The sequence below is a fragment of the Myripristis murdjan genome, chromosome 8 (genome assembly GCF_902150065.1).
Source record: "Myripristis murdjan chromosome 8, fMyrMur1.1, whole genome shotgun sequence".
Taxonomy (NCBI): domain Eukaryota; kingdom Metazoa; phylum Chordata; class Actinopteri; order Holocentriformes; family Holocentridae; genus Myripristis; species Myripristis murdjan.
This window is the reverse complement of record NC_043987.1, coordinates 6,223,305-6,235,690: the sequence shown is the minus strand read 5'-3', so window position 1 is coordinate 6,235,690 and position 12,386 is coordinate 6,223,305. Positions and strand designations below refer to the sequence as shown.

Below are 12,386 nucleotides of genomic sequence, written 5' to 3'. Positions count from 1 at the left end.
CATATTCTGTGTGACAGCTCAGCCTTGTATTTCCCAAGAGGCTGACTGCCCAAGCTCACTGGTGGCTGCTGGTCTTGCAAGGCGCTGCCTTGTATGCTATGTTTTACTTTCTGTTCCCTTATTATGCTCAGTTCAAATGGTAGCATGCACAATTTATGTTTGTCGCTAGGGGACACTAGAATGTAGGTTAAGCAGGATTTGCGGTTAGCAGAAGTGATGAAGGTGCAGCTTGAACATGTTCACTCTCTGCTGCTCTAAATGCATTGCGAATTAATTAAAAACCCTATTTTTAATTAATTAACTTCAGTAGGTAAAGAATTGAATCCATAAGTCTTGTTTTCAAGCGCTTTATTTATCTAACTCAAAAGAAAAGCACAGTTTACAAAAAAAAAGTGTAATGCATTTATCTTATAATATTTTGAATATCCACATGTGCATGTTTGAATCCGAGCAGAAGCATGTGTATGAACCGGAGCATGATGTGCAAGGTCTTTCACATGTGCATGTACAATGTGTGATTTTTGAGTGAGGCATGGTTTATGTGTGTGTGTGTGCGTGTGTGTGTGTGTGTGTGTCTAGAGCAGGTCCTGTTCCACCCAGATGGTCTTCCTCTGCTCCTCCAGTATTCTGTCCTTGATGACCTTCAGCAGGTCTTCTGTGCCCGTCCAGGCGTCGGGCTCAATGCTGGCGTAGAGGCACGGAACGCCCTCCAGCTCCTTCTCCTTTGCCCGACACAACTTCACAAACTCCTCCTCTGACTCCACGCGCATAGGCAACTTCCTGTGTGGACAGGAAACAGGAAGGAAGCAACGCTGCGGTGGTGAGTGGTGGTAAAGCTTGGAACCCTGATAGCATGTGATGAGATACTGTCAATACTCTGCAGCAGGGGTCTGTGTGCCTTTGCTGTAATTCTCGGAAATGCTGCACTGAGAATAGTGAGTGCATTCATTTTATTGTTGTATTTAATGCCAAAGTCCACCCTAAATGTTTTTTTTTTTTTTTTTTAAACCATACCACAAAAAGGTATTGATGAGGCACCTTGCATTTCTGGAGGAGATCACCTACGTTATCCCTGCAATGTCAAAACGGCTGCCACTGATAAACGTCACATCAGGATATTTCCAGCAACGTTACAATGAGGTTAAATTGCGGGAAAAACATAAGTGTTAACATAAATGTCAAGTTTTGGTGTCAGTTCCGTCAGAATTGACAGCAACAGTAAGTCTGCTTTTTTCACGTGCTATTTTGCACCAGTATTCACGAGAAACCCAATTTCTCCACTGACAGTACCCTCAGCTGACCATGGTAGGCTTTTACTTTTCAGTTTTTCTCGAATGAAAACTGTCCTTCACTTATTGCTATTGCTACAGTGCCGGTTCTCTCCACATTCAAATGTAACCCACAGCCAAGTGCAACACCCTCAAAGCTCACACCCTCTCTCTGCGGGCCACCAGAGGATGATGTGACTGCACCTTAAAAGTACCCCAAAATAGATTTTTCCTTTAATCGGCTGCAATAATGCGCCGGTTGTTTTCAGCCTCATCTTTGGACTCCAAATGTCATACGATGTTTGAGGTGTTTTAACAGGGAAAAAAAATGTGTTATTTGTTTGGTGTGTGAAAATATTTTAGAAGTGAGGTGAAGTGAGAGTAAGGGTGTGAGAATGAGTGAGGTGTGATGAGCCTACCGTAACCTCTTGACATTCTTCTCACAGATTTTGATGTAGATGATGATCGGGTAGATCTCTCTCCTCAGAAGGTCTTTGATGCAGCTCAGCTCGGCCTCCAGCAGACAGTGCTTTCCCTGGCAAAAGGAGAAAAAGGACTTTACACAGAACCACAGTTCCATACTGTGCGCACAGGAGAAAGACATGCACAATTTTATGAATGTGGACACACCACCTCATCCGCAGTGCACACACACACATGCCACGGTACAAAATCAACTTTTTTATTTTTTGACCTATTGATGTCATTTTCAGGGGCATGTTGGTATTTTGTGACAACCAGATAATTTCTCCCGCCTCAGACTAATTATTGTTATTGCTGCTTGTTATTTTTCATGGCCAAAAGACAATGGAAAAAAAAATCTTCCTAAGCTCCCACAAATTACCTTCACTGGCCCCGGAGGACAGTATTTCCTTTTATGTGTAAATGTTCAGGCTGGATGATATACTTATCTCCAAATTCGATACTATCACGATACCTCAGGGCCAATTCGATATGTTTGTGATTGTTTTTGGATTACCATTTTATCCTCTGTTCTGGAAATTGGTTAGAAACACCCCCTTATTCTCAATATACCTCAGAAAAACAGACATCCTCTGAATGTCGTAGGTCTCTAGTTTGTGGTTGTAAAGTGTCATAAGGCTGTGATTTTCCTACAGGTCACAATAGGTCATTTTGAACAGTGACGTTAATTTCAAAAATTGGTCTCTCTTCAATGAAATGGCTGCTATGTGGTCTAACATCTTCACACATGAATCAAATGTGGCTCATTGAATCCACAAGAGTCTCAGCTTTCCAATCAAAGCAACTCCAAGACTGTTTAGGCCCCAGCCTGCACAAACACACCATTTTACAACAGGCCACAAGAACACATGTGGACTGCATGGTTTGTGCCCCAAACTGTGTGGGATTAGCAGAATGTGGGCATGTCTGCAAAGGGGAGAGCTGTGGCTGCCCAGAGAACCCATTTTCAGTCAGAGATCTAGAGGTCAGAGGACCCCTTTGGAAATGATCATGTCAGATTTTCCCTTGCCAAAATGTAGCCTAACTTTTGAGCAATATTTAGCCCCTTTGCCAACAGCCTAGCACGACATGCTTGACATCAACGGATTCCTTCAATTGAATGAATGAATGAATGAATAAATAAATAAATAAATAAATAAATAAGTAAGTAAGTAGGTGAATCATTTTCCCCACCCCGAGTAAATATATGACATCTCAACAAAAAAGTGAAAGGGAGCAAAGAGAATGAAAGACCAAAAATTCCACTCTTTCTTGTCACAGGCAGTTTTTACCCCAATGTTGTTCATAATTTTGTACGGTTTGCAGGAGCATTCAAATGTATTTTTGCCAGTGGCACTCTGCGATTTCTGACCCTAATATAAGCACATAAACATATGAGTGCAGGTGCGCCAACACAAGTCACACACACGTGCGTAAAAACACACACCTTGGCAGCGACAGCCTCTATGTTTTCTCTGGTGATACATTCGAATGTGGCCTGTTTCTCTCTGTAGTGAATGAAGGGCTCCACGTTCTGTTTCAGATGGAACTCCTCCTTGGTCAGAATATCTGCAGAATAGAATAGAATAGAACAGAATAGAATAGAATAGAATAGAATAGAATAGAATAGAATAGAACAGAATAGAATAGATTTTAATGACCATTAAGAAATCAACTCTCAGTCTTCTTCTCAGTCGATATGCGTTGGTCTGCATATTTTGGTCTGCAGATTTTAATGCCCTTCAGCCGAATGCAATCCAAAGAATCACTGAGTTCTCTAGGAAAACACTGGGGGGAACAGACTGAGTCAAAAGGCCATGACATAAGTATAAGGCGATACTGGCCTGGACCTGTATTAGGGCAATCTATTGAGATTATATCAATATTGTGATATTGTGATGTCATGATTATCACAATTATCACAATATCACGATATCACAATATCACGATATCACAATATTGTGATAACTGAGAGACTAGATCGTCTTCGATTTTGGATCTTAGCATAACTATTGTATTTTCCTGGTTTTAAAAGCTGCATTACAGTAAAGCGATGTAATTTTCTGCACTTACATGACTGTTCAAATGCCCATCTATCAAAAATCTCATTGTGTAATAATCTGATGAAAACACCAATCGTCATCCCTACAATACTGTCACATATCAAGGTATTCGGTCAAAAATATTGCGATATTTGATTTCATCCATATCGCCTCGCCGGGTACAGGTGCAGGACACAATCACAGGTAAATAAAAAGGGAGACAGTCTCCACACCCTGAAAGTGAAAGCTTCCATCGTATTGCACAAATAAATATTTCAGGAGCTTTCATTTTTCAGGACACTGCTGTGTAAAAATTCATTCCTGAGCAAAGCGTTGCGTTAGTCGAGGGTATTTAACTCTTAAATGTGGCTTGTGGGATGAATAAGCATCACATTAATATCTGACATCATTACAACCATTGTCATCATCACCATCATCATCCTAATTATCAACTAGGCCATCTTGTGTCTTCCCTGGCCCTGCCGGCTCTCTGGTTACACTCTTTAACATTTGCCCTACAGTGCAATACAAAGCCTGACCTGGATCCCAATAGTAGTGTCTTTATCTCTCTCCTCCTCCCCCCTCCTTCATTACCTGCTAACCCTGCTATTAATTGTCATGCTGCAATCACTGCTCTCCCACCGACAGCTCGCCCACTCACTTCTCATGCAGTGATACGGTCTCTGTCTTTCTCTCTCCCTCCCTCTCTCTTTCTCTCTGTTCACTAGTCCCTTGTTCCCTTCCTGGCACCCTGAGTTGGGTGGGGCTGATTGAAGATGATCTACTAGAACACATTTTCTCAAGTGAATAAACATATCACCTTATTTCAGTTTATCCTGGACTGATCTTCCTAATTTTCCTTTATCAAAAAACTTTCAATTTTTTTTTTTTTTTTTTTTTTTTTACAAGAAGCTTTTCAGCCTGGATGATTTTTGCAGTCGGTGTGCACAGCCGCATCACATGCTGACCTGGTTTGCAGATATTGAAGTCCATGGCTCCGCCCATGTTGAGGATTTTCTGAATGATGGTCTTGGCCAGGGCAGTGGGAGTGAAAAGGACCGGTCTCCTCCTCTGGGTCCGCTGCAGAGTGACGGGACTGTAGGGAATCAGGTTCAAACCCCTGCTCAGATCACCGTCTGGCTCTGCAGCGTCTATTCACACATACAACAACACACACGGACAAAGACTGAAAAGGGGGGGCGAGCATGCTTGTAACCAGTAGTCTCTGTACCTGCATGTGAAAAAGGACCATGGAAAAATACTGGCATTTTTTTTTAAAAAGCTAACACAAACCTCTACTGTCTACAGATATACAATAGGCTATAGTAGGTAGAATCAGACAATTAAAACTGGCGTAAAAAACACATCTTTTCAAAAAATAAGTCATGATTGAGCGGTTTTCAAAAAAAATCCATTCATTTCTTTTACAATTTTGTGTTTTTTTTCACCTGATACCGATCACTAACTGGAGTGTATCTGCAGTTTTATTTCGCCATACGTCGCTATGTACTCACCGTCTGGTCTGAGGGTCTCAAAGCCTTGTCTGGGCAGCGTGGAGTTTCCCGAGTTGATGATTCGAACCCGCTCACTGCTGTTCATTCGCTTATACTTGTTATCCACCCTGCTGACAAACTGTGGACCAAAGCAGACACAAAAGCACAACTTAGAGGGTGAACATGGCCCATACATAGAATTTTTTCAAAAAATGCTATGCTTTCATTTTTTTTTTTTTTTTTTTTTTTTTTTTTTTTTTTGAGAAAAGAAATATTAGGCTACCTGAAATTTAACACTAAATTTAAGTGTCATCCTCAGCAGTGTCAGGATTTGGAATGCAAAGGTTTTAGATGATTTTATAACATAATAAATAAGGTTCTAACTTTAAAACTTCCATATGATCAATTATTTTGTACAGGTTGGCACATGCACGCAGGTATGTGCGTGTTCATGCATGCCGGGTTTATGTGGTGTGTGTGTGTGCATTCTTGTTTGTACTAATACCTGTAGTATCTGAGTGATGAAGATGCTGGCTCTAGACAAACGTGGACTGGCTTTTGGATCAGGGGAGTGGCCGGCCTCCTCTGGTTGCAAGGAGTTCTACACACACACACACACACACACACACACACACACACAAATTACACCTCACACAGAGAGGCAGGTCAACAGTCCATTGGGGAAGCGCAGTTCAATACACTTACAAGGGTTGATAAAGATTCATGGAAACACACAATTCTGACCTAAAACTGAATTCATGAAAATACAACATTGATAGAAGAGAGAAAGAGGAGAAAAACACTAAGACGAGGAAAAGCAGTGACAGTTTTACATTAAATGCACACGTACGCAGTGATCAGAACTATTAGAGAATAAATAGTTTGAGAATTACTGAAAAAAAAAATGGGGATGCAGTAAAATACATGTGACAAAGAAAGATCGTTTTTGGCCGACGTCAGCGGACAACATCTCCAGCCACATCCAAAGCGAGCCAAAGCATCAAGAAATGTTTCCTAGCAACACACCATTCTGCCTGTGGTCAGTTGTAAGCAGTGTTTCAGCCGCTCCTGTGCTGAGTTTGTCCACCAGCACGGACAAAAATTTGCCCTCTGTATCACAGGGTCAACACAAAACAAATACCCAAAAAGATTCCCGATTCACTGGTGAACAATAGGAATGACTAGACTTTGGAACAAGGAAGACCGAACTGGGAATCTGGGAGGGAAAAAGATCATACATATTCAGTCAAAGCTCTGTTTATTCGTGTGTGTCTTTATTTGTGTGTTTATGTGGCGGTATCATTGTTACGGAAAGTTTTTGTTACACTACTCACGCCCACCCGGCTCCAAGTCCTCGATATAATGTTGCTAGGAAACATTCAGACACAGGACACATGAACTCACGCAGAGACAGAGAGGGTTAGTTCGGGAAGAGAGGTTTCTAACCCTGATGTTCCGCAGGCTGTCGCTCTCCTCTTTCCCTCCTCGACACACTAACTTCTGAATCTTCACCAAGAGCAGCTGCTGGGCCCTAAACACACACACACACACACGGATAATGGTGTGCCATAGACCTTCATTAATATCCATACAGCAAAGTACAACTGTAAAATCACAATATAATCAAACAACATTTATACTCTAGAACAGTGGTGCTGAACGTATCTGTTTGAATGAGAATGTGAACGAAAACACACTGTTTTATGGCACCGGAGGCTAAGGATCTACAGGGTCTATATTTTTGTGGTCCTGAAAACACAAGCCAGGGCAGCGTCAGCCGCATCAGCATCGGATTTTGAAAAGACACGTCGAGTTGAAGCATCTGACGAGTCTTGGGAAATATTTACGAGCGAATGACGATCACCAGAAATCACCACCAAAGGGTAAGACCACGAGCCAACAGCCGCAAAACTCCTCCAGCCAAGTCCAACTCACAGCAGTTTTTTTTGTAAAGGAGGGGAACTGGTGCATTTGACTCTGTGTGAAATGCACTTTGAGCTAGTTCTTGTGAAGTGTGAACTGTTTGTGGAGATCAGGTGTGAACGTGTGCAAGGGTGAGAGTTTGTATAAGGCTTGTATTGGACAGACCAGTTAAACTTCATCGCATGAATAGAGACACAGAATCAAATTATCCAGCTTTGTTTGATGCTCTCCTCCTGTTTCACTTTTACACTCCACCCAGAGGGAACAATTTGGAGAACCCATCCATACTAATGCAGGACAACACGTTAAAACACTCAGGTACAGCCTGCTGGTTTGTACCATGCACTGGATACAAATCTTAGCTCATGCTGCTGAAAAGCCCTGACATTATGTTTAAAGGGAAGATTAAAATGTTTTCAGAAGGCCATTCTATTGATAAACAATCTTTAATAAAGACTGTAGAATTCAAAGATTTTCAGAATGTACCTCCATGAGTTTTGCTTCCCTCATCATAAATACAAACACTGTTATTACAAGTGATAACGACATGAGGAAACAGCAGCCATAACTATATCGATACCTTTTACATGGCAGCTTGTTGACCTTCTCTTAGATTCCCAAAATCTACTGGCTTTTCTAGTTTTACAGAGCTCCTACACATTCCCCATTTCAAGATTCTAGACTTTTCCAGACTTACATTTCCAGACAGGTTGGTGAATTTTTTTCAGGCTATGTTAACATATCAGACTACTGATAGCTACATGTACTCATGCAGGTAATTAGTCCAACTGTTACATGACGTGCTGCCGGCTTCATCACTTGATGGCCTCACGTTGGTGGGTTGACCATCTCATCACCGTGCTTTTTCCATTCCTCCATTCCTCCATTCCTGCCTCGCCCATGTTAGAGATGTGAAATGATTTCATACATAGTTTGCACCATGCTCTATTCTCTGTTTTAGGTTCCTTTTCCAGCCTTTTTTAAAATTTTGGATGGGTAAGCCATTTCTCAGAAAGCTGCATTTTCCCACTAAATAGTCAGCCGTTCTGATCCGTATTGCAATTTGTGATTTTTTTTTTTTTTTTTTTTTTTTACAAAACTGTAAATACAAAAAAGTCTGGAAACTACATTATGGAAACATACATTTTGGCTCTTTCTTCTTTTTCCAAACATATCCAGACTTGGAAATGATTAAAATGATATTCCATATTTTTCATAGCATTGGAACCCTGGTTTTAACAAGACACACACACAAAAAAAAAAAAAAAAAAAAAAAAAACCTGTACCGAGAGTAGCTGGGTATGGTGCCGCAGTCAGCCAGGTCAGAGCCGGTGAAAGGGTCGACGCGGGCGCACAGCCACTCACAGCGGCCCTGGTGCCTGGTGTCCAGGACGTGCACCACCTCGTCACAGAGCAAGCTCAGAGAGCAGCTGTCCGAATGGCCCGAGATGTTGAGGTTGACCCGGATGTAGAACGAGTCGCCGGAGGCCACCTTGCCGTCTGCCATGTCATTCTGGAGACGGTGGTAGGCTGGAGCACACACACACACAAACACATGCATATTTAAAAATATGCATATAAACATATTGCTGTACACGCACACTCACTTCATACACCATGCACACACATATCGACATACTCAAAAGCCCTTTGTCACTGCAGCCATGTTGACATGACACGGCAGGTAAACACAGGTGTTACGTATGACATTCATTCAGATTCTGTTCCATTCAAGCCGAAGTCACTGGAAAGGCTCTGCTACACTTTAATGGAACAGGGCTGCTGTGGAAAACTGCACATTTTACACTCATTCAGTCACATAATTACATACAGACAAATCAGACAAAGTCATGATGAGGAAACATGTTTAAATTTACCCCCCTTTGTAAAGTTCAATAAAAAAAAAAAAAAAAAAAAAGAGTTCATTGTTAATGTATAATGACTCACAATCGTAGTTGGCTCGATAGTGCAGCTGGAGCGGTCCAGTGCAGTGCTGCAGTGTCCAGTGGGCTTCTTCCTGAGTGCTGGTATCCAATGAAATGCTTTGCCTCTCCCCACGTATTGACCCCTCAACCTGGTCAGCCAGTCGCAGCAGAAAAAAAAATAATAATTCCAGCATTGTACATCATCTCCAGCTTTCCAATTTTTTAACAAATTGCAGATGACGTCAAACTGTCTCAGAAAATGTTAAGTTTGAAATGTCAGTCATAAATGTATGTTGTTGTCTGGTTTACGTGTCTGGATGAGGATGATAACAATGATTGTTTTTATTATTGTGTGATGAATACTTTAATATGCAGAGGGTGGAAGAAACTAATTGCATTTACTCATGTTATGGTAACTGAGTAGCTTTTTGTGTAGCTGTGTAACCTTTCACAAGCTCAGCCAGCGAAGATGAGAAGAGGAATCTGCTTCTACTTTGCTGGCTCTACTTTTTGTCATTTTCAAATTGATAAGAAATGTGAAATGAGTGTGGTATTATTCCGCATTTGTCAGTTGAGTCTACAGGGTCCTCACTTCAGTTTTGCATTAAAGCCCCTTTAAAAGAATCGAGTGTGTACTCTCACCCTTTCATGAGTGCATGGAGGAGATCATACCTAACATAGTTACTGTTTAGAAAAAAGAACTCAGAAATGTTTACTCCCAGTACATTTTAAATGAGCTACTTTTTACTTTTACTTCAGTAGATTTTTACTTCCACTCCTACTTCAGCAAAACATCAGCAAAATAACAGAACTTCTACTTGAGGAAAAATTTGCAGTACTTTTTCCACCACTGGTGATATGCCCAGACATTACGAGCCAGATACAGAGTACAACACTTACTGTAGATGTCCAAAAATAATAATAATATCGGATACCAGAAACAGGAGCTGAAATTGCTGCTGCTGACTGGACAAAAACACACCTGACTGGTCTGGTGCCGGATGCTTTTACACATCTGATGGCCTGCATCGAGCCGTGATTCAACCCACGTGATCAAAACAGTAGTCAAGGTGATAAAGACTGACCTGACTGGTGTAATAAAATAACGGGATTGCACTTTCCATGCGTACTCTCTCCAGTAAGGGGATACTGTAGTTGTATGTGCATTTCGATTCATTTCTTTCCACTTATCCCCCGATATGTCTATCTTAAGTTCTTCTTCCCATTTTGGTTTTGAGGTTATTTCTAGTTGCTTATGTCTATTTTCTAACATACCATATACTGTTGAGATCTGATGTGGAAATGTTACCGTAGTTTTTTTACCAAGAATTGTACGAGTGGGTGAAGATCTTTGCTCGTCTTATTACCAATTTTACTATTCTGTATGTAACTCCTCATTTACAGATATCAAAAGAAGCGGGAGTATGGTAAGTTATATTGTTGTCTCAGGGATTCAAATGAGACCAGTCCATTTTCATTAAGAAACTGTGCAAATATAACCAGGCCCTTATGTCAAAGGCTGGGTCATGTCACAACGTCACAACGTCACTCACCAATAGCAGGTGGTGTCCTTCTCGTAGCCCCGCCTTCTCAGCGTTGGAGCCCGATTGGACAGATGAGACGAAAATCCCGCTGTCATTGCCGCCGACCAGAGTGACGTCCCTCAGCAGGTTTTCGCCCTGCAGCGAGAGCTCCTGCACAGGCTTCAGGGTGGAGCTGACCCTCGTGAAGGACGAGAGAGACGGACGAAACGGCCTACACGCGCACACACACACACACAGTTATGTACTATATGAAAAAATCTCGCAAATATTTACTACACATCACTGCATCTGAACAGGAACATGTGTAAATGCCAGCATGCGACTGCATTTGTGTGGTTGGACGCTTGCAGGACTGAGTTTTTAGACCTTCAGTGTGAGGATATATTAAATAAATGTCCTTTTATCGAGGGCCTAACCTAGAGTACGGATTAGATGTAGTATTAGATTTAGGTTTAGGGTAAGGGTTAAGGTTAGTTTAGGATTTGGATTGAGGTTTAAGGTTAAGATTAGAATCAGAATTAGGCCAAGGCTGTGTGTGTGTGTGTGTGTGTGTGTGTGTGTGTGTGTGTGTGTGTGTGTACCTCTCCAGAGAGAGCTTCCTGAAGATATTGTTGACTTGCTCCAGGTCGTAAGAGTCCATCCCTTCTGACTGATGGGACGATGAAGACGAGTGGACAGAGGGAGGGCCACGCTGCACCTCATCCTCTGAGAGAGACACAGAGACACAGAGGGAGAGAAAGAAAGAAAGAGATGGACAGACAGACAGACAGACAGACAGACAAATGACAAAGGGACAGAGTAAGACAGACAGAAATTGTTACACAGGAAGAAAAAATAGCAACAGAAGAGCAAGGAAATAAAGACAAACAGGCAGAGACACAAGATAAACGCATTCTGATCAAAAATATCATCAATACATTTTTTTTGCCAAGTGTGTAAAAGGAATTTTAGGATACTTTACCAAACTCCATTTCCATGTTATCACTATCAAAGTCAGACAGGCTGAAAGACAATATTGAAACCATTAATACACTATCATATGACTGGCAGACCGATTGACTACTTTCATATTGTGATATGCTGACAGGTTTAGTGCTAAACAGGGCCAAGGGTACCTGCGGAGGGGGAAGTCATGTTCCCTCTCCCTCTGCCGGCGGTACAGCGATGCCTGCTCTGGCGGCTCGGGCAGAGTGGACAGGATGCTGTCATTACGGCAACGCAGCTGGAGAAGAAGAAATAAATGACTTACTATTATCTTTTTTTTTTTTTTTTTTTTTTTTTTTTTTTTAAGTGCTTTCAATGTGCTTCAGAGGCCAAGTGAAGGACTATACTCCTATAGTCCTTTACTTGGCCTGACAGTGACTTTGAAAGAAGTTTTTCCACCACTAAAAACATCACTCCCATCACAATAAAGCCATCTTTCACTCCCTGACCAATCTCCCACTTGTTTCCACTTTTGTAATTTTCCCCTCTGTATTATGTCCGGCCCTCACAGCCTGTTTCAGCACAAAGCCCATCGAATTAAGGAAGTAAGAGGCTTTCCAAATGCCGCTTCGGTGGGTTTTTAACAGTGAAATGGTGTGTTTTCAGTGTCTCTGAGAGCAGCTGGGAGGCTTTTCCAGAGGCTAAAAGCTGTCTCTCCAGATATTTTAGTTCACACTGTAAGAACCACTTGATCCCCTCTTTCTCTCTGACTAAAGTCAGCAAGCATACCCATGGGTGATAGCTT

General features: G+C 41.7%; 1 protein-coding gene across 2 annotated transcripts in view; it reads right to left on the bottom strand.

The window, feature by feature from the left end:
- Nucleotides 1-355: 355 nt before the first annotated feature.
- Nucleotides 356-12,386, bottom strand: part of card11 (caspase recruitment domain family, member 11) — a 41,586-nt gene continuing 29,555 nt past the window's right edge. For both annotated transcript variants that reach the window (XM_030058913.1, XM_030058914.1), the window contains exons 13-25: nucleotides 11,773-11,879; nucleotides 11,619-11,659; nucleotides 11,239-11,362; nucleotides 10,667-10,868; nucleotides 9,136-9,262; nucleotides 8,475-8,718; nucleotides 6,712-6,796; nucleotides 5,771-5,866; nucleotides 5,287-5,404; nucleotides 4,741-4,923; nucleotides 3,178-3,299; nucleotides 1,688-1,803; nucleotides 356-780 (exon numbers count right to left, since the gene is read on the bottom strand). In XM_030058913.1, the coding sequence (XP_029914773.1) occupies nucleotides 576-780; nucleotides 1,688-1,803; nucleotides 3,178-3,299; nucleotides 4,741-4,923; nucleotides 5,287-5,404; nucleotides 5,771-5,866; nucleotides 6,712-6,796; nucleotides 8,475-8,718; nucleotides 9,136-9,262; nucleotides 10,667-10,868; nucleotides 11,239-11,362; nucleotides 11,619-11,659; nucleotides 11,773-11,879 (1,770 nt within the window). In that variant the 3' untranslated portion in view covers nucleotides 356-575. The remainder of the gene's footprint in view (nucleotides 781-1,687; nucleotides 1,804-3,177; nucleotides 3,300-4,740; nucleotides 4,924-5,286; nucleotides 5,405-5,770; nucleotides 5,867-6,711; nucleotides 6,797-8,474; nucleotides 8,719-9,135; nucleotides 9,263-10,666; nucleotides 10,869-11,238; nucleotides 11,363-11,618; nucleotides 11,660-11,772; nucleotides 11,880-12,386) is intronic.